At 46.2% G+C, this 19,406-nt stretch overlaps 1 protein-coding gene across 1 annotated transcript; it reads left to right on the top strand.

Annotated features, from left to right (window-relative positions):
- The first annotated feature begins 256 nt into the window (after positions 1–256).
- SINHCAF (SIN3-HDAC complex associated factor) lies at positions 257–18,154 on the top strand. Its single transcript, XM_053978437.1, has 6 exons — positions 257–283; positions 10,299–10,446; positions 12,084–12,183; positions 13,152–13,278; positions 14,590–14,740; positions 15,615–18,154. The coding sequence occupies exons 2-6, from the start codon at positions 10,319–10,321 to the stop codon at positions 15,775–15,777; spliced, it is 669 nt and encodes a 222-aa protein (XP_053834412.1). The 5' UTR covers positions 257–283; positions 10,299–10,318; the 3' UTR covers positions 15,778–18,154.
- The last annotated feature ends 1,252 nt before the right edge of the window (positions 18,155–19,406 follow it).

The following is a 19,406-nucleotide window of genomic DNA, read 5'->3' as shown; positions in this document are numbered from 1 at the left end:
GCCGTCACGGCGGGCGCCGCCCCCTCGCGCGCTTCCCGCGCGGCCCTTTCTGCCTTAAAAGGACAATGGGGCGCGCGCAGCCGGTGGGGCTCGATTGATGAGAACGGAGCCGTGGGAACGGCGCCTGCGCAGAGCGGCCGAGGGGCGGGCGGCGGGCGGGGCGTGGGGGGGCCGCGGGCTCGCGCGCCCGCCCGCGCCGGCGGCAGAGCGCGGGGAGCCGGGGAGCGCGCGCAGCGGCGGGAGCGCCGCGCACCGCACGGGTGTTGGTGGGCGCAGCGCGGCGGTGAGTGATGCTTTCCTTTCTCCCGGGCGGGAGGGAGCGGCGGGCTCAAACTGAGTTTCGTGGCTGCTTGTTTCTTGTTGTTCGGGGTTTCTTTTTTTTTTCTTTTTTTTGCTTGTTTTGTTTGCTCATGGTAGGTTTCTCTCTTTTTTTGTTTTGTTTTCTTTTTTTGGTGCTGGGATTTTTTTTTTCCAGGAGCCGGTGGTTTCTGTTCATTCCAAGTTACTCCCCGAAGTTTGTTCCCAGTTTTGCAGCGGCAAAAAGACTTTGCCGCCTTGAAACAATTTGACACGCGTGTGGCTTCTGTGAGCGGCGTTTCGCCTTTTTTTTCTTGGATTAGTAGAGTTTTAAAGGATGCGCGAGCGGAGAGGAACGCCTCCCGCATTGTTGCGGACCCATCCCTAGAACTCTGACTTCTGTCCGCCCCCCATCCCAAAGTACGATTAAATCGCCAAGTCTTTATGAGGAAAGAGTAGCCAGTTCCCCATAATTTAACTCCGAAAGCAGTCCCAAGGTGCGGAGCGGGTTTGGAAAACCGGGCTTCTTGGCGATGACGGGCTGCAGGGCAACTTTCCCGGGCCGCGGTGGCCCTGGCTCGCCACGCGGGTGGCGTGGCCCCGCCGGTGCGGAGCGGGTGCCGCAGGTGCGGCCCCGGCGCGCCCCGCAGCGCACACCTGTAGCGCTCGCGCATAAGTTGGTGCCAGCGGCATGGCTGAGGAGAGGGGGACCCGCTGGTGCCCGCCATCCCTCTCTCCCCGTGTTTCACGTGGGGAGAGTGGGGCAGTTCTTATTGTTTCCAGTTATCATTAGTAATTGCGGGGGTGTCCGAGTCCGTGCCCGCTGCAGAGGAGCAAAACGTGCGGCCGTGGGCTGGCGGGACACGTGCTGTCGGTCGCACAGGTCGCGGTATGGGGCCTTCCCCGTCCTGCCCCCGGCCCGGTGCGCGACGTTGCCGGCGTGGGGACGGAACGGCGGCGATGGCGTCCTGCCGCTCCGTAGCTCGGTGCCAGTGCAAGCGGCTCCCGTTCCTGCTGGCGTCTGCCCGCGCCCGGCGCCAACAAGTTTTAACTGGGGGCTCTGGGGGGCTGCGCGGCGCGGGGCGGCGGGGCGAGCGGCGTGCCCCCGGCGCGGCACGTAGGCAGCGCCCGGCTGCAGGGAAAACAAAGGGCTCGCATGTGCTGCGGGCGGCGCGGCTCCCCGGCGCGCCGGGGGAAAGCGCTCCTCCGCGCCCGGCGGGGGCTCGGTTCCGGGGTGGCGGGTGTCGCTGGGGTAACACTTGTCGTGCGCGGGACGGTGTTTTTTAGGGGCTGCCTGCTGGTTTTGGAGGAGTTTGGAGGGGCGGTGAAACTTTGGATGCACGCGCGCTCCGCACGGCACCGCGCTGCGCGCACGGCGCTGCGGCGGGCGGGCAGGCCCCGGCGGCCGGTCCGGGGCTGCCCCGGGGTCTGGGGGTCCGCGTCGCCCCCGTCGCGGCGTGCCCGCGTTGCCGGGAGGTCTGCGACGGCCCTTTGAAGTGAAACTGTTGCCATGTTTGAATTACGTCAGGGCCGAGCCATGAGGAACCGGCGCGGGGCGGGGAGGGAAGGACGGGGGGCGACGGGGCACGGTCGTCACCGCGCCGGAACGGGGGTCCGGGTGCTCGGCGGTGCGGCCGCGGCTCCATCCCCGCTTCCCGCCGCTCCCCCCGCGCCGGATGGGGCGGCTGCTCCGCGACCGCGTGGTGGGGCGGTGTTTGCAGTGCGGGGGCCGCCTCGCAGCGCCCACCTCCGCGTTCGGGGCTTTCCTCCCTGGCGCGCCGGCTTCCCCTTCCTGTGCTCTTCTAATTTATTTTTGATTTTACTCGTCTTTCGGCGACTTGAGCGCTTGGCAGCCCCGCGCAGGGCGGGGGGGCTGCGGCCACCCGCGTGTGCGCTCCCGCGGCTCCACCTGACCGTCGGGGCCGCCCGCGAAAGTAGGTCGTGTGCCCCGGGGGGGGTCTTTGTTCCCGGCGCCGCCGCCCGCCCGCTCCTGGCTCCGGCCGCCGCTCCAGCCGCCAGCGTTAACGGGGGAGCGGGGCCGTGCCCGGGGCCACGAGGTGCCCTGCCGGGAGCGGCGCGAACGAGCTCTGCCTGTTTGGGCGTTTTTTACCGTTGTTATTTAGGGTTTGGTGGTTTTTTGTTTTGTTTTAAAGTCGCAGTCTTGCGCCAGGAAAGCGCTCCCCGTTGCGCTCTCACTTTGGTGAGATAAAAGTTGCCGTCTCCTTTCCTACCCCCGTGTCCGGATGCGTGTAGCTGAAGGGATTTAAAGGGACCTGCCAAACCTGTTGTTTACTCGGGCCGTGCCCGCACACGGCGAACAGGGCTGAATCCCGCCTGCCCCCGAGCCCCCCCAGCGGCTCATTCCTGGCGGGAACAGCCCCGGTTCATCCTACAGAGAGCCTTGTCCCCTGACTGATGGTCCGTCCTTCGGACTTAAATTATTCAATTAACATTACAATTGCAAAAATCTTGGGAGCTGCCCCCCAGCGCTGTGGCTGTGCAGGCAACCGCTGCAGGCAGCCGATGGAGGATGCTGCCTGCTGCTGTGCCCTGCACACGTGTCTGGGCTGGAGGCCGGGCCGTGCCACCGTCCCTGCGTGGCTGGGGAGCGGCAGGAGAAGGCCCAGCGTCCTGCATTGAGCCCACAAGTGCAACAGCAGTGGTTGCGCTTGAGCACAACCTGCGATGCTCTTTTTTACTTGGAATATTAATTTGGCACTTAGGAAGATAGCAGGCTGACAGCCGTGCACACAAGTGTTTCGCTCTTTGGACAAGGCAGTTGGTGAGGGTGATGGCTCCTCAGCAAACTGCTTTACTGCTGTGTGCTTGCTTCCAAAGCTGAGACTGCTCCTGGCAGCCGTGTACAGGGTGTGTGCACTCCCTTTCTCACCAGCCTGCAGGCAGACAGATCCACTGAGTAGTTTACAGCTTTTTAAAATTAAAGATTGCACGAACTTGGCACCGTAGGGACAGACAGTGAACTGGAAACCTTTCTCCTGATACCAGTGGACACTCAGCGCCTTTGATACACAGGTGAGCTCTAGGTTTCTTGGGATCTGTGGTACCTGGTAGAAAAGCAGCAAGTAACAAGTCTGGATTTTCAAACACAGCCACAGGCATGCAACATCCAGCTCCCGCTGAAAGTAAGTGGGATTGAGTGCCAGAGCCTCTGGGAAAAATTACTCCTCACTTCATTCTCTAAAATAAGCTAATTGCCGATGTATTCAGTCTTTCTTTATGAAGAAAGTATCAGTGACTCTTTGTAGAAGACGTTAAAAAAGCTGATAAATTCACAGAGGCTAAAAATAAAGTAAAAACTGTGACGGTTTGTTGTCTCACTCATGCCGAACAGCTCTTTCTGTGTTAGCTAACTCTGCTTTGCATTGATTCTTAACACCTCATTTCTTGTACCTCTCTCATAATGACATGAACGACATCCACAGGGTCCTACATGACAATCAGCTTCATTCTTGCACCCTCCGTAGCACTTGCTTTTTAACACAGAGAAGAAGCCAGTGAGCTGGGATTTGAAAATTGCCCAGGCAGGGCTCCATTTCACAACTCAAGCCTTTGCATTTCTGTAGAATGTGCTCAGTCCAAAGTCCAAGTGAAATGACCAGTAATACTGCTTAAGGACATGGAAAAGTGTCCTTTTTAATGAAGTTACTTCAGTTGTTCTGCCAAATAATTACTGCTCCTTCTGTTCAAGTCCCCATCCAGGGGACTTGTTTGTTTAAAATCAACATAAAAGAACCCAGCCAAAAAAACACAAACAAAAACTGTTCAGTGTCTCCTGATGTGAAGTGGCTGTGATGCTTTTTCAGTAGCAGGTGCTTGCAGACAGCATCATGAAAGCTGTGGTGACTGCACTCATAAGGATCGCAGACTGAACTCCAACACATGTTTGAGAACATCCCAGTTTTCCTTGCTGGGCTCCTGCTCAGGCTGAGCATGGTGTTAGTTATGCAATAGGAATTTCAGCTAGGGGGAAGTCATCTTTCAACATGGAATGTCTGCAGGTGGGACAGGTTTGGATTTTTTTTTTTTTTTTCTCCTTATGCAAATCTTGCTGATTATTGTTTTCATGCTTTGGCCTATCCCTTCTGGAGCACTAACCACATGGCAGTTCAGAGGAACACCCACGTGGCTTAGCCTTTCAGTTCTCTAGCTTAAAAGCGTTAGGAGCTTCCTTCCCAGGGAAGATCCAGCAGGTGAGTAGGCTTCTTTATGACTTGACTGCTTCTTAAAATGGAACCAGGAACAGCTTGTGACTCAGCTAGGATGCCATGGAGACTCAAACATGGGGAAGAAATGTCCAATTTGATTTTTGATATGTGCTTAGTAGTTGCTGCTAGGTGCATCGGCTGTGCTGAGATTTCACTTCAGCACTGAGCACACAACAGTAGCTGTGGACATCTACCAGCAAAAGAGGAAAGATTCCTGAAGATGTCATTTTGAACTTCTCTGGTTTTGCTGAACTCATCAAGTGACAACTCCACTGCGTGCTGTGGCATTCAGATGTTCCTGGTAAATACAGCTTTCCTACAAGTAAAGTTGTTTTGAGTGGAGAGAGGAAGGAAACTCTGAGGATATAGGATACACTGTACAGGATGCACAATTCCAAGGTTATTGGTTGTTGGTTATTAGTACCTCTGTTTTAAACTATAGGGAGAGATGACAGTAAAAAAATATTTTTGCAGATGCTGAAGTTGCATTTTCAGATGACTCCAGTTAGATTGGTCTCTTGCCATCCTTGGAGCATTCTGGCTCTGTGCATGTTAAATTTTTTTTTTTTTTTTTTTTTTTGAGGGATCCAATCTTGACTTCTCTTCCAAGGGTTTTTTGCAGCAGCCTGTGAACTCAGGGGAGGTATGTTTATGTTGAGTGTCTGATACAGATCGGTTCCTCTGTTGATGTACAATTCTCTGTCTTACAGTTGATTTGCAGTAGAGGTATTGCAGTTCATTTCAGCAGTGGGACAGGCTCAAGAATTTATTGTGAAAATAGCAGCTCTGCTTCTGGCGCCGTAGACAGCTCTGGAAGCATTTTTCATGTGTGTGCATGTGCTTGGGTATATGCTCTTGCAGATGCAAAAGCCAGAGCACCAAGGTTCTTTTTATATTAAGGCATCTGTTTAGATCCCTTAAAAAAAAAAAAAAAAGTGTAATTTTGGCTGTGTTTCTTAGTTCCAATGAAATACTGTAGGGATGACAATTGTGAGATTTTTACTGACAGAAACCGGCTGCATCAACATATGTAGGGTAGATGGTGTTTTTCTCTAGCCCAGCTTCAGGGAGGCTGTGCCAAGGCTGTTGGGTACACAAAAAGGGAAATCAAATCGTTGTTCTCCTCTCTGACAAAGGTAATGGCAGTTCTGGGTTGCACAAAGGGGAGATGGGGGGAGAGGAGGATACTAAGTATTTGGACTGGCATGCCTCTGCTCTCCCATAAGGCCAGGGAATGTTTCTCTTTCAGCTTTGCAAGAAGCAGGTGAGCATGTTCATTCCCACTGGCCTGGTAATTGTGTTACAAAGGGAGACATGCCTGTCTTCTAGGAATTCCATCCTTTCTATTATAAAACGTTTTCATTCTTCTTGGGTGATCAGAAAGAATGCAGAAGGAATCTGGAAAAACAAATGAAAGTAGCTCAGCTTACTTTAAGATCTGAAAGAGTTCAGAAGTTCTTCCCTAACTTGAAAACTTAATGAGCATCTGAAGCAATGCCTCCTTTTAATTTAGATCATCAAATTAAATTTTGCAAAGAAAACTAAACACTAAATTCTAGTCCTGACAGGTAACAAAAACATGAAACCATTTTCACACACATGCTTCTTTGTACCAGCCTTTCACAAAGGTAATAAGCAGGGTGTGGGGATTTTTTAAATTTCCCACTACTTTTCCTGACTTTACTGTTCTCTTTTGCAAGACAAGTTTCTATTTTTGATGCTGCTTTTTCAAAAGTGAAAGGGCAGAAGAATGGAGAGAGCACTTTCCTGGAGACTTTTCTGAGTCCCTTCAGGTTGCTAAAGCAGTTGTATAAAGCAGAACTTGAAGGAATAGCAACTTCTGCAAGGAGAAGCTGTGGAGAGGGACACCAGGGAAGGAAAAGGATCACTGTTTCCCTGGCTTGGGGGAATACTGCTTTCCCACTACTGCAGGTAAATCTTCATTTCTGCAGAATGACAGATAATGCTCTGCTAAGATTTCTGATTCTTTTTTGGAGATCTGTCCCTTTCACTTCTGTGCAACTGCTGATATATTTTAATAACATGCTTAAATTTGGCAAATAATAACAATGTTGAATAGCATTAATAACATGCTTAGATTTGGTGGAATTATATTGTGTAATGCTTTTTAACTTCTAGGCAAGTTACTTTCTACTTGACATCTTTTTTATCTGTCCCAAATTTCGCATGGTTAAAGTTCCACAGCTAAGATTCAGGTGTTAGGGCAGCTGGCATCCTAAATCCCTGGTTCTAATTTAAATTGCAAAGCTTTCAAGTTCAACTTTTTAAAGGGCACAGTCATATTTACTTCTAAGTCCATATTTGCCATTAAGCTCTCCAGCTGACAGAATATGTAGTGTATAATGGTCAAATGGCAACTGTTTAGGATTAAATGTGTAACTGGACTGACGCCTTCCATTTATAACTGCACTTGGATGCAGTTGTCAGAGAAATCTGTTTAACTTGTGGTTTTGCTACTAGCTCTTCCCCATTCAGGCATGATGTGTGGCAATACCATTGCTGACCATTCATCAAGTGGGAAACAGATGGCACTAGTTTCCCTTCTATTGAAGGATGGTGTTGAAAGACTGCTCCTGTGAGAATGGCAGCAATGATGCAAGCCAAAATATTTTCAGAATATATGTGTTTTCCAGTCTTTGCCAGAACATTGATTGTAAAACATGCATCTTATTCTACTGTGGTGTAAATACCAGCTGGTGACAGAGATCATCTTATCACTGTCTGGATTCCTGGAAGAAACTTGGTTAGAAAGTAAGCTGCATTGTTGATAGTTGTTTCTTGCCACGTAGCAGTCAAGATTTTCTTGCCGCTTAAGTTTGGTAGCACGGGTGAACTTTGTGTCTGCAATTAGTCTTTGACTTTCTAAAGAAAAGTATCAGACCACAGATTTAACATTGGAATAGTCAAACAACATCTAAAATTGCTGTTTGGAAGTTGAAAATTCCCAGGTGAGCATGCTGTTGGATCTCCAGAGGTTTGCTAACCAATGTTCTCAAGAGTATATCCTGAAGAAGGTGCTAAGAAACTAAATACTCAAAGCGTATGCCTAGATACTCTGTTGTTTATTTTCTTGACAAGCCAGGAATGTTTACCTGATTTGTCTGTGTATTCATTTGCTACACATCCAGCAGAGGCTGAGAGTAGTTCTGAGACTTAACCATCCCTCAGTAAGTCCATTCAGCAGGTCACTACTTGGATACCTTCTTTTACTTACTAGATCTACTCCTGCCCTTCAGGCCAACGCTGTACTAATACAGAGAGCAGTGAATCTCCTAAAAAGCCTGACACCATTTGGGATGACTTTGCTGGATATTTGCACAAGTTAACCTTGGGAGAACGTCTCCCTAGGTGAGCTCCTTGTGCTGTAAATGTGAAGAAAGGAATTCAGCACTTCAAGCCTGTGGAAGACAGCATGACCTGAGAAAGGAGGGAAGGAAGGACTTATCCTCTCCATCTCTCTCCTAGGCCTGGAGGATCTCCTTGGCATTCAGCTTGAGCAAGTCCCTTGCCATCAACAGGCTCTACAAGTCAAGGCAAGCTTTATGGAGAGTTGAGTCTTCCTAAATGTTGATGCAGCAGTAATTGCAAAGAGCCACAACCTCAGTGAGCCCCAAGTGGTCTCGTATATGCTAAACTGAAATGCAAACATGTACACTTTCGGCTGGAAACGGGTTCCTCGATTGATTTTGTGTCTGAGTATTAGCCAGCAATATTGGATACAATTTTTACTTTTCTCTTGTTCTTGGGAGTCTGGGAAACTGCATGTTTATTTTGTTGTGCTCCTGGACTCTTGCTATTCCCCCTGGGGTGGGGAGATGTATTTTCACCTCAGTGTAGGACTGTACCTGGGCTTGGGTGGTTCCCTAGCTTTTGCTGTGGTCCTGCAGAAGTGTGTGGGATCTTTTCCTGTTGCACAACATCCCCCTGTCACTTGGGTGAGTGTGATGCTGGGTATGGTCATTTTGTGGAAGTGTGTTTCTGACCTCACCTGAACCTGCTTTTCAAAATATTTTATTGCCATAATGATGCAGCAAGTCCTGGCAGTGTAGACACAAGATTTCAGATTATTTTTCTCTGTACCACTGGAGGGTAAAAGGATTCCAGCCCTTTACCTTTCTGAAGGTGGAAGATTTTGGGACAGATGCCTATGCCACAAATGCTAACTAGTAACCTGAGTTGGGTTACTGAGACTTGGTAGTGCCTATGACTGAGAAGTGACTGAGAGTCCCCCCTCACCACAGTTGCTCCTCTCCTGAAAGTCCTTCCTGAGCTGCTGGGTCATTCAGTTGTTTTTTGTTACCTTCTTAATGAATTCAGCAGCTTGGCCTTTATTAAGGAAAGATAGGGAAATGCTGTGTTATTTGCATGGCTCCATCCAATTTTAATTTTTTTAAAGCAGTGGGAACCTGTTCTCCTGGGGCTTCCTGCAGCCTGTCCCCTCTCTGAGCCCTTGGTGTGTGGTGAGCCTTGCAGCCGGTGGTAGAGGCAAACCTTGCACCAGGGTCTGTTCAAAAGAGAACATCTTGGAACAATCCCTGCCTGCGTTATGAGACAGATGCTGTGTGGCCTGTGAGGACTTGCTGTGCGTCCAGGCCCAGCGCCAGGAGAGCTGCAGCTTTGCTCAGTTGTTGGTTTGAGTTTTTGAAGCGCTGTGGGAACCCTGTTTGCTCTGACAGCTTCTCATGCTGTGTTAGACTGTGCCTGACAGGGGTCTGCACTGAGGAACAACCAACTTAGGGGAGAACTGGCTTGGTGGGGGGGTCAGCATGTGTTGAAGGGGTCTCATGGTGACTGCACTGACTATCTTGAGAAGTTTCTGCCTGGAAAATGGCTCCACTGTATGATACCTGCTCTGATAGCAAATCCCAGCCTTGGTGTACTGAAAAGAAGAGGATCTCGGAGAGCAGGAGGGCATTCTTGGCTTTCTGGGCTGGAGCCAACTTTGCAGAGCTGGTGGTTACAAAGCAACAACTTCCCTGTAACCGGAGTTCCATCCTTATTGGCAGGGCATGTGTGGTAGGCACATGCTGAGATGTGCCCCAGGGTCCTGCTTCCTGGCCCTTTCTTTCCTAGCTAGGTTTCCTTCCCATGGAAAGCAGGGTGGGGAAGGCAGGAGGCTGAGCATGTGCTGACATGGAGCTGGGATGCTCACCCAGGCCCTGAGAACAGAGAAGTGCTCCCGGGTCCTGCAGTGCAGACAGGGCCATTGAGGGCTGGGTGGGACTCCACCCTGCTGTTTTTAGAGCAGCTTTTCAGGTATGTCTGCCCTACAGCCCCGGGGGTATGACTGCAGCTCATTTAAAATGACTCCTACTCACTCTCAGCTAAGTTTGCCAGGGGTGTTTCCAACCGGCATAGGTGGTGGTGATGAAGTAGTTCAGTGACCCAGAGTTCAGCTGCCAACTCCTTATCCGTGGGCATGGGCAGGTTCACACAGCCTGTCCTGCAGCTTGTTGTGCCGCATGCACAGGGCTTTCAGTGGCCGGGTTGGCTGCGTTCACACATCTGGGTTGTGCTGCCTGTAGATGTGCCCTTGGAGTAGATTTGTGCAGCAAATGATCTTGTTATGGGTCCTGCTGGGTTTTGCTTAATATTTCAGCTGTTAATTATATAATTTCTTTAACTACTGCTTTCTAGATGCATCTGTTCTTCTGAGGCAACATGGGATAAAAAAACTATGCCCTAATCTAGCAGTTTTTTTCCTTTCATTATCTAACAGTGATAATTAATACCAGTTTCTGTTTGTTTTCACAGAGTACATCTGGGAGGAAAAGATGTTTGGCTTTCACAAACCGAAGATGTACCGGAGTATAGAGGGCTGCTGTATTTGCAGAGCTAAGTCTTCCAGTTCTCGTTTCACTGACAGCAAACGTTATGAAAAGGATTTCCAGAATTGTTTTGGGTAAGATTCCCGCCTTAGTCAGCACTTTTGGCATTGATCTCTAAGCTGCAAACCTGATGTACTGTCCTCCTTGCTCTGAAAGGTTATCAGAGGGGAGTGGTGGGAGAAGGCTGCCTTCAGCTTCCTCACAGCTTTCCTGGGCAGACTAGGAGGGGCTGGATCCTCTGCTGCTGTGTATGGTATAGTTTGATTTTCAATGTTGTCGGTGCCAAGGGAGAGCTGGTAATTCATAACAACAAAGGATCAGGCTCGTGTCTCTCCCACCTCACAGCATGTGCAAGGATTTTAGACTTCTCTCAGTACATTTTTTGCTGGTTCCATAGAGGTGTAAACAGCTACATAAAATAAAGAACTCTACAGATCCATGGGGGCTTTCTGTGGCTCTGAAGATTCAAGAATGTTAGATAAAACTTGATGAGCAAATATTTAGCAGTTTCAGCAGGGTTTATGTAGAGTACCCTGTTTACAAGTATTGGTGTCTTTGTTCAAATAGGACACAGCAATGTGTTATTAAAACTTCTCATTGGAAAACCATTATCTTGGAAGGTGATTAGCTTTCCAGTTAGGAAATGTTTCTTGAAAGCATTGGTAAATAAAACTATAAATACTAGAGATTTCTTGTACCACTTACTGTGATCTTTGAATTTTTTTGAATACTTTTGAAGAGTTTGAAATTTTGTATAAAATTCACAAGTTTTCCCCACTTTTTCTAGAAACGCTCTTTTCATGTAGTGAACTTTAGAGTGCTTTGTGTTTACCTTGGATTTTTGTACACAAGTCTGGTGCTGGCAGTTTTCCTTATCATATTTCTTCACTACTGTCCTTGGCAGTCAAAGGCTGTGTGCAGATCCATTGCTTTTTTTTGGTGGTTGTTGTTTTTTAACTGCAGTAAAGCAATTTGCAGTTTACCAGGACCACTGTTGTTGTGCTATCTGAAATGTGTTTGCCAAGGTAAAAATGCAGACTAAACACTGGGCAATAATGGTTTTCTGAGCCTGCCTCATTCAGCTGTAAATGATCCAAAGTTTCCCTATTTAATTAGCTGAAAAATTTTACGGTGCTTCCCTGTTATATTTCTTTTAGCATGGATTAGCAGTAGAGATGATTCCTGAGGAAAGCTTGTTAGAGGGAGCAAGTATTGCTGTCATTCCAGTGACTGCTGTTTCTGAAACCTTATCCTGTGCTCATGTGGGAGTATGTTAGGTGATGTTTGTTACTCATCCTTGAAGCTCTGTGGGAAAGTTAAGACCCGAGTAAGCTTTTGATGTTTGTTCCCAAGTGTACGTTTGAATAACTTGATTATTCCTTCTGCTCCAAACTAAGCAATCCACTGCAATTGTGTCTTGGTTTTGGGGGAAGAGATTCCAAAACCTGCAGGTGGTGGGACTGTAGTTTTCAGTCCCCTCTGGAGGCAGAATTGTGACACCTTTTTTTTAATGCATGGAAGAGTGCTTTCTGAAAGTGAGACCTGGTCTTTAAATTGCACTGTTTGAGCATCCTGGATGACCTGCAATGTCAGAAAAATAGAATTTCAGAACCCTTCTATTAATCAATTTTTATTTACTTCTTGCTGTTACCAAGTGGGGGTGTGCTTTTATTAACTGTTGTTAAGTGATCTTTGCTTTTGTTTTTACCAGGCTCCATGAGGCTCGCTCAGGAGATATTTGCAATGCCTGTGTTCTTTTGGTGAAAAGATGGAAAAAATTACCAGCAGGATCAAAAAAAAACTGGAATCACGTTAGTAATTTATTTCTCTTCTGCCCCAAAACTAACTCCTTCTAGAGAGGGGAGGTGCTGGCAGGGGTTTGGGGTTTGCTCTTGCACCCACACCCTCCCTTCCCACCCTCAGCATCTCTAAATGCTTCCTGGAGCACTTACTACTGTGTGGCTCCTACCTGCTTATGTGCAAAAGGTGATTATGAAAGCCTGAGATGCAGTCACAGACTGACTTACCTTGTAATTCCTTGTTTTCACAAGCTCATAACTTTGTCCAAAAGTCTCTTATGACATACAAAAAAAACACAAAACCAGAAAACATTTCAAGTTTGGCCTTTATTCAAAATTGGTTGCTTTTTTTTTTTTAACCAGGCAAAGTGACTTGCTCAAGCAACACATTAATCAATCTTATTTAATCAGATAATTACAATGACTAATAATCTTGCAGCTATTTTCACTCATATATTCTGTTTTGATACGTCTAATTCAATTCAGGCCTAAGGCTGGAAGGATGATCATGATTCCTTGTGTATATAATAATCTTTATATTCAGGATGCCTTGATAGTAATGGGAGCCATAACTATGGTTATTACTACCACTAGCTTTACTCAAAAGTTAAATTTATGACTAAAAATACATCCAAAAAACTACAGGGCAAACGCTTGGCAGACACTCTTAACTGGACCTGTATTAGCTTAAACAATTATTTGGTTCTAAACTGAATGTGTTAAAATGGGAAGTTGGCAGAAGTTGAACTAAATGTGCTTTTTAAAGTAGTTTGCTGTATTTTCCTGCAGACTCAGCCTCTTGCAGAGGCTGAGATTTAGCCAGATTAAATGAAGCATGAGAGTGTCAGTGCACAGAACTGGCTTGGATTAACTTAAGGGGATTTTGAACACCTTCTGCTAAGTCACTTACCTGTGTCTTGACTGGGGCAATACCTGGGCATGATGCATAAGTATTCAAACATGCATTTTCCCTGTCCTAGGTGGTAGATGCCAGGGCTGGACCCAGCCTTAAAACAACATTGAAACCAAAGAAAATGAAAACTCTCTCTGGAAGCAGAATAAAGAGCAATCAAATCAGCAAACTGCAAAAGGAATTCAAGCGGCACAGTAAGTGGATCCAAAGAGATTTTAGCCATAAACTTCAGCCTCCCCTAACACAGCTCACTGTTAACTGGCCAAGCTGACTCACCCTCTAGATTTGGTTGTGCACTGCCACATTTGGGCTCTCCCTGTTTTCACAGCTTCTTGTCCTCTGAGAGTTTTGGGTGGCATGAGAAGGAAGAGCTTGTGTGCAGGGTGGGCTGCAAGACAGAGGTGGGGAAGTGGCAAGGGAGCACGAGGAGTCTGGCTTGAAAGTGCAGGCAGTTGTAGCTTATGTCCCACACTTAAATGACATATCCCTAGAAAAAACATCTTGGGCAAAGATCTCATTGAAACTGAAGCTGGAAGAGGCTTCTCCCTGCTTTCAGTAATGTGCTATGGCCATATTCAGCTCTCTTTTCCCAAAAAACATTACAGTCTTTTTCTTCCATACATACTTTTTAACCCCCGCCTTAAATTCCTACCATGTTTCCTTATACCTTCCTCTGCCAGTCTCAGTGATTTCTTTCCAGTAGCACATGGACTCTCCAAACAGATTTGGATTCATAGCTTTCCAACAAAACCATCTGCCAGTTATGCTCTAAATGTGTGTCAGTACTTAAGGCTTTTCTTCTAAAGCAAACCTTCCAGCTTCTTAACCGTTGCTGACTTGAGTCTCTCTCTCTCTTTCAATTATCCTACCTAGTCAGAAGGAGAAGTCTCCAAAGAATCAGTGAAGGCTCTGACCCAATGAGATTTTATCTCCTCATTCAAGGCACTGCAGTTAATTTAATTGTCACTGTAGCTGCCAGAGATGGCAGCTGAAAGGTGGGAGAGCAAGACACTGTTAAGGTGTGTCTGCAGCTCCTGGTCTTGATCCAGCAAAAGCTCAATACTACCTAACACATAATGAGAATATATATATATATAATGCATTATTGGGAAGAGCTTTGCAGCACTTTACCTGAAAGAATAAGAAAGAAAATGTACAGTGAGAGAGAAAGACTGGAACACAGATCTCCACTGTCTTGAGGGATCTCCCAGTGATTTCAGTGTGTGGGCTGTGTAGGCTATGTTTGAGAGCCGGCAACTGAAGCCTGATCCTGAACCTTTTTCCAATCCCTCATGTAGAAGGACTCCCTCCACTTCTGATGGCTGTTTCACAAATCCTGACACTCTGTATCGAAACAGGCAGGAGCAAGTGAAATAAATGGGTTGTCGTTGTTAGGTTTTTCTTATTAAAGCATATCTGTGCATCTGCTCCCAATCCACATGTCAGGAAGAGGGTAAGTTGTTGGATGCATGTTCTGATCTTTGCATTTCTTCTTTGCTCTGCAGATTCTGATGCCCACAGCACAACTTCAAGTGCCTCCCCAGCTCAGTCGCCCTGTTACAGTAACCAGTCAGATGATGGTTCTGACACAGAGCTGAGCGCTGGGGCCAGCAGAACACCAGTGTTCTCCTTCCTAGATCTCACATACTGGAAAAGGTAAAAAGCAGCAGAATGTGCCCTCTGTGCAGGCAGCAAGCTCACTTTGCATACATGCTGCTTGATTCTGCGTCCTCATCCTGATTTGTTATAAGGATATAATTTAAGTCACAGGGCATTATAGAACACCTGTCTGTTTATGCACAGAAAGAAATGCTTTGTGTTTAAGACATTTTCCCCTATCTCCCTTCAGTTCCATAAACACTAAAACAGTTGCTGGAAAATGTTTTTGCTGGTTTTGGGAATAGCAGATTATATTCCTGTCTGTCATTATCTCTTCTTAAAACTATACCCTGTAGATACGGTGTGTTGCTACATACGAGGGTGTTCCCAGCTTGCCAGCAAAACATAGCATTTGATTTGGTTGACATGTGATGGTAGTCATTTGGGGGAAAAAAAAAAATCCTGGAGTGGGAGGAAAACCACAAGGTTTTCTGGGAGCTGACGAGCTTGTTATCTTTTATTGCATGTTGTGACACAGTAATCCCTTGTTTAGCTAATTGCTCAATTGAAATTGTTGTGACTTTGCTGCCTCCTCTCAAATAATATTTGCAAGTGCATTGTAGCCAAGGTTAGTTCAGATCAGATGGTTGTGTCTGAAACTTCCCTGGGAAGCAAAGTTGGAGACTTGGTTTTTGTATAGACATGTTTGGGGTTTTTCTCTTTTTCTTTGTTGGGTTTTTTTTTCCCCCAAAGACCTGTTGTTGATTTAGACACAGATTTGTTTTCTGTTTGTGAGCAGTCTTTTTGCCCCTGTCCTCTGGGCTGGAGGCTCAATAAAGTAGTGTCTGGGGTCAGACTTACTTTTTGCATGTTTGTGAATTCTGTATATTCTAAACAGACAAAGTATCTGTCTCCCTGCCATTTCTTCCAGGCAAAAGGTCTGCTGTGGAATTATTTACAAAGGGCGTTTTGGAGAAGTCCTCATAGACACTCATCTCTTCAAACCTTGTTGTAGCAATAAAAAGTCTACCACTGAAAAGCCAGAACAAGAAGAACCCCAATCTCCAGCAATCTCCACCCAAGAGGAGTGGTGACTTCCTTGGATAGCTGCAGAAGGTTATACGATCCTCTTATTCTCTGGAAAAATACTAGAAAAGTGACTGTTCATTTTGGACACCTGCTATGCTGCCAAAAGACTATTCCCTAGAACTGTTTTGGGTTTTACTGCTACAATTTCCTCAAACTCTGAAGCCAGTTTGTATCCTTTCAGAAAGACTGTACATAATATTTAAGATGCTATGGAACACTTGGCAAAGCTGAATGCTGCTGCAAGGTTGTCTAATTTTTCCCCCACACTCACTTCCCAGGTGAATATGAGGATGGGGTTTGTATATTAAAGTATATGTAGTTCATGTTTCTATACTGAAAGAAGCAGTGGCTGTAAGGCTTTTTTTTTTCCTTTCTTTAAAAGTTGGTTGGCAAACTTCCTAAATTCCCAAGAAAATATTTCATTCTTAGACATGTATGAGTCAATAAGATTAACTAATACATAAAAATGTTATAAGTCACCTCACCAGTTATAAAATATATATTTTTAAAGGTGTGGCAATTTCACCCTATACTACTGACAACAAAGACAAATATTTCATTCCTCCCATGTGATACAGACTGGTAATCTGCAGACATCTCTACTTCAAGTGGTAGCTATCTGAGAAGCCCTCCAGCATAAAAGTGCTCTTGAGAGGGGGTGGGAGAGCTCTCCACCTTAGCTAAGGATGAAGATTTACCTGAGAACTGAACATAGCAAAATGGGAAGTTACTTTTTTTTTTTAAGCCAGCAGCAGGCACCCTGGGCTTGTTGTAGTAACCCCTGGTGGTTAGAGATGGACCAAGAAACATCTTGATGCTCAAGTCAGGTGTAGATGGCAGCCAGAACTGAGTAACTGCTCTCTGTTGGCCCAGTGCAGCTGAAATGTGACCACAAACAAAACTCCTCCTGGTTTTGGACCTGACAAAGAACCAAACCTCTTGCTAAGCAAATTAGGCTCTGGTCCAGAGACATAATCTGGTTGCAGGTCTGGGGTTTGGATTCACAATAACTGTTTTGAAACCCTTCCCCTGCAGTGCTTTTCTGTGTTTGGGTTTTGTTGGGGTTTTTTTTTTTTGTTTGTTTGTTTAAGCAACTGCCAGGTCCACATCTTTGTGAATATTGAAACTGAAAATTCTGCTAAGAATGGTGCTGTGATGAATCAAGGCAGCGGCTCTGTTTGCATATGTGATCAGAAGATAATAATTTTTGCACAGATTCCCAGACAAGCTCATGTGCAAATTGTTGTGACACTCCTTCAAATTCTGCTTTGCCTCTAGGGTGGAAGCAGCTTCCTGGAAGACTGTGCTGCAGTTTTAGCTCCCAGTTGCTTCACGTTCCTTTTATGAAGGTTTTACTTGTGTGAGTTGGGAATTCTGCTTTTTGTTTGGTTGTTTTTTTTCCTGGTTTTAGGGGGAGGGGGGATTTTTTTTTACTATTACTCTTTTGGGATAGCCTACAATGGATTACTACATGGTGTGATTCTTGTGGTGTCCTGTGTAGGGCCAGGAGTTGGAGTTAATCCTGATGAGTCTCTTCAACTTGGCGTATTCTATGATTCTAAGCTTTCCTTTTTTGTGAGAGTCATTGGCATAATACTGTGGTGGGTAGGGTTTAGGACTGGATTTCCATGTGGTCTTGGTTCCTGAAATGGGAATACTTAGCAAATGAAAATATAGATAGGGAAAGATATGCAGGTTTTAAGAGGAGCCTCTACCCTCAAAGCTTTTTTTTTTCTTTCTTTTTTCTTCTCCTGTTGGGTCAGCCAATCTCTGGAGAGAAAGAAAATCAGGGGAAACAAGGCTTTGACTTATCACAGCCTTAGAGCTTTCCTTGGACTAATTTTGCTTTTCCTAAACGCCAAGGTTCTTAAGGGAGGACAAAGCTGCTTACCTTGCTTTTATTCTCAACCAAATAGAATCATTCAGGTTGGAAAAGACCTAAGCCCATTGAGTCCAGCCATAGATATAATGGATACTTGATTGTATAAAGGCATAACTAGGTTGGTCATGGCTAATACGGGCTTGAGCAAGAGTCCTCGCTGTGTTTGCAAACACCCATTTCATGTGAATTTGTGTTTTCAGCATCAGTAATTCTGTACACCTAAGAAGGCTGCAGTGTTGGTGGTAGGATGTGCTCTGATATGGATCATCTCTTCTGTATTTATTTATTTATTGCTAGATTTCAACTGCCAACTGCTTCCCCTACTCCCTCCCACCTGTTCCATTCCCGGTAGTAATGCAAAATGAGTAGTCATGCACTTTGTATTAATGTATTAGAAATCTATGGAACCTGTTTTGTACTTTTATACTGTTCAGACACTTGTAATCCAAACTTTGTTTTTACTAGGGTAATGAATAAATTCAGTCTTATTTAGAAAATAAGCAACTTCTCCTGTGTTTATTTCGGCTTCATTCTTCTGTTTATTAGATTTGGTGTTGGAGCCAGCCCAGGCAACCCATGTTTCTATTTGAACAAGACCAAGCCTTTTTTTGAGGGGGTGTGAGGTAATTCCCTTCCTATTTCATTTGGAAAGAAGAGCAGAGCAAGGGAGGGAGGTGGTGTTTGTTGTGACAGACAGCTGTCTCAGGACAGAATCACAGAGCTTTCCCCAGCACTGTGCATGTGTCAGGCATTCCTTTACTGGCAGTGGGTGGTGCTGGCAGTCTGTGTTCCCAGGGGGCTTGCTCTTTCTAGCTCACCAGCATTCATCAAAGGCCAGCTGAAGTAACAGCATGGAAGGGTTGGTGCTGACAGTATTTGGAAATCCCTTTCCAAATCAACAGGAGATGGTGGAAGAGACTCGTGCTCCTCTGTTGAAGCTGGAGCCTGGTGTGTCCCTTCCCACGGCAGGCACAGGCAGCTGGATGAGCTCCAGCAGACTGGTGGGAGCAAGGTCTCTGGTCAGTGAGGAACTGAGTTTATAAGATAATGGGGAAAACATTGCAACCTTAAGCACAATGGCTTGTTCCAAGAGGCTGTTTTGAACTTCGGTGGAGATGCTGTTTTATTCCTGCTGATGTGCTAGCTGTTTTCTTACAAATTGAGCATGATGATATTCAAGATACATGTAGAAATCATGTCAGAAAGCCCTGCATAGACTGCCGGATTGTAGTACAATAGCATCTGGTTCTGATGTATTTGCATTTTCTGCTGTAGATGCCTAAACATACATTGGGCATAATTCAGTTTACCTAAAATGTAAAGTCTATGTGAAGTCACTGAAGAGAAGCAGATGCACCAAAAGGTGGTTTAAAGCAGGTAACCTACTGTGTAACCCATTATTTGCAACTTTCCACCCTGTTTCAAACAATCAGTTTCTTTTCTCACTCTCCCTTAGACTGCTGCTGCACACCAGTGCTACAGCTACTGTCAGGGTAACCTCTGGGTGCTGAGGACATCTGTGCTGATGGATAGAGGGCTTTGTGGGGCAGAAAACCTAACAGGGTTACAGCTATGGAGGAGGAAGCTCCTTTGGGAACACTGTGGAGGCATCTTCAGAGCAATGGGAAGCAAAATCCTGGGTGTAAAGCCCTCCTGTGTTTCACCTGGGTCAGCTGTTGCAATGGCATCTGCTAAAACACTTCATAGTGCATGCACTGTAAAGGTGCTTTACAGAGGATTATATTGGAAGAT

This window comes from Vidua macroura, chromosome 5, assembly GCF_024509145.1.
Source record: "Vidua macroura isolate BioBank_ID:100142 chromosome 5, ASM2450914v1, whole genome shotgun sequence".
NCBI lineage: Eukaryota > Metazoa > Chordata > Aves > Passeriformes > Viduidae > Vidua > Vidua macroura.
Note: the sequence above shows the minus strand (reverse complement) of the source record. Positions and strands in the feature narration are given on the sequence as shown.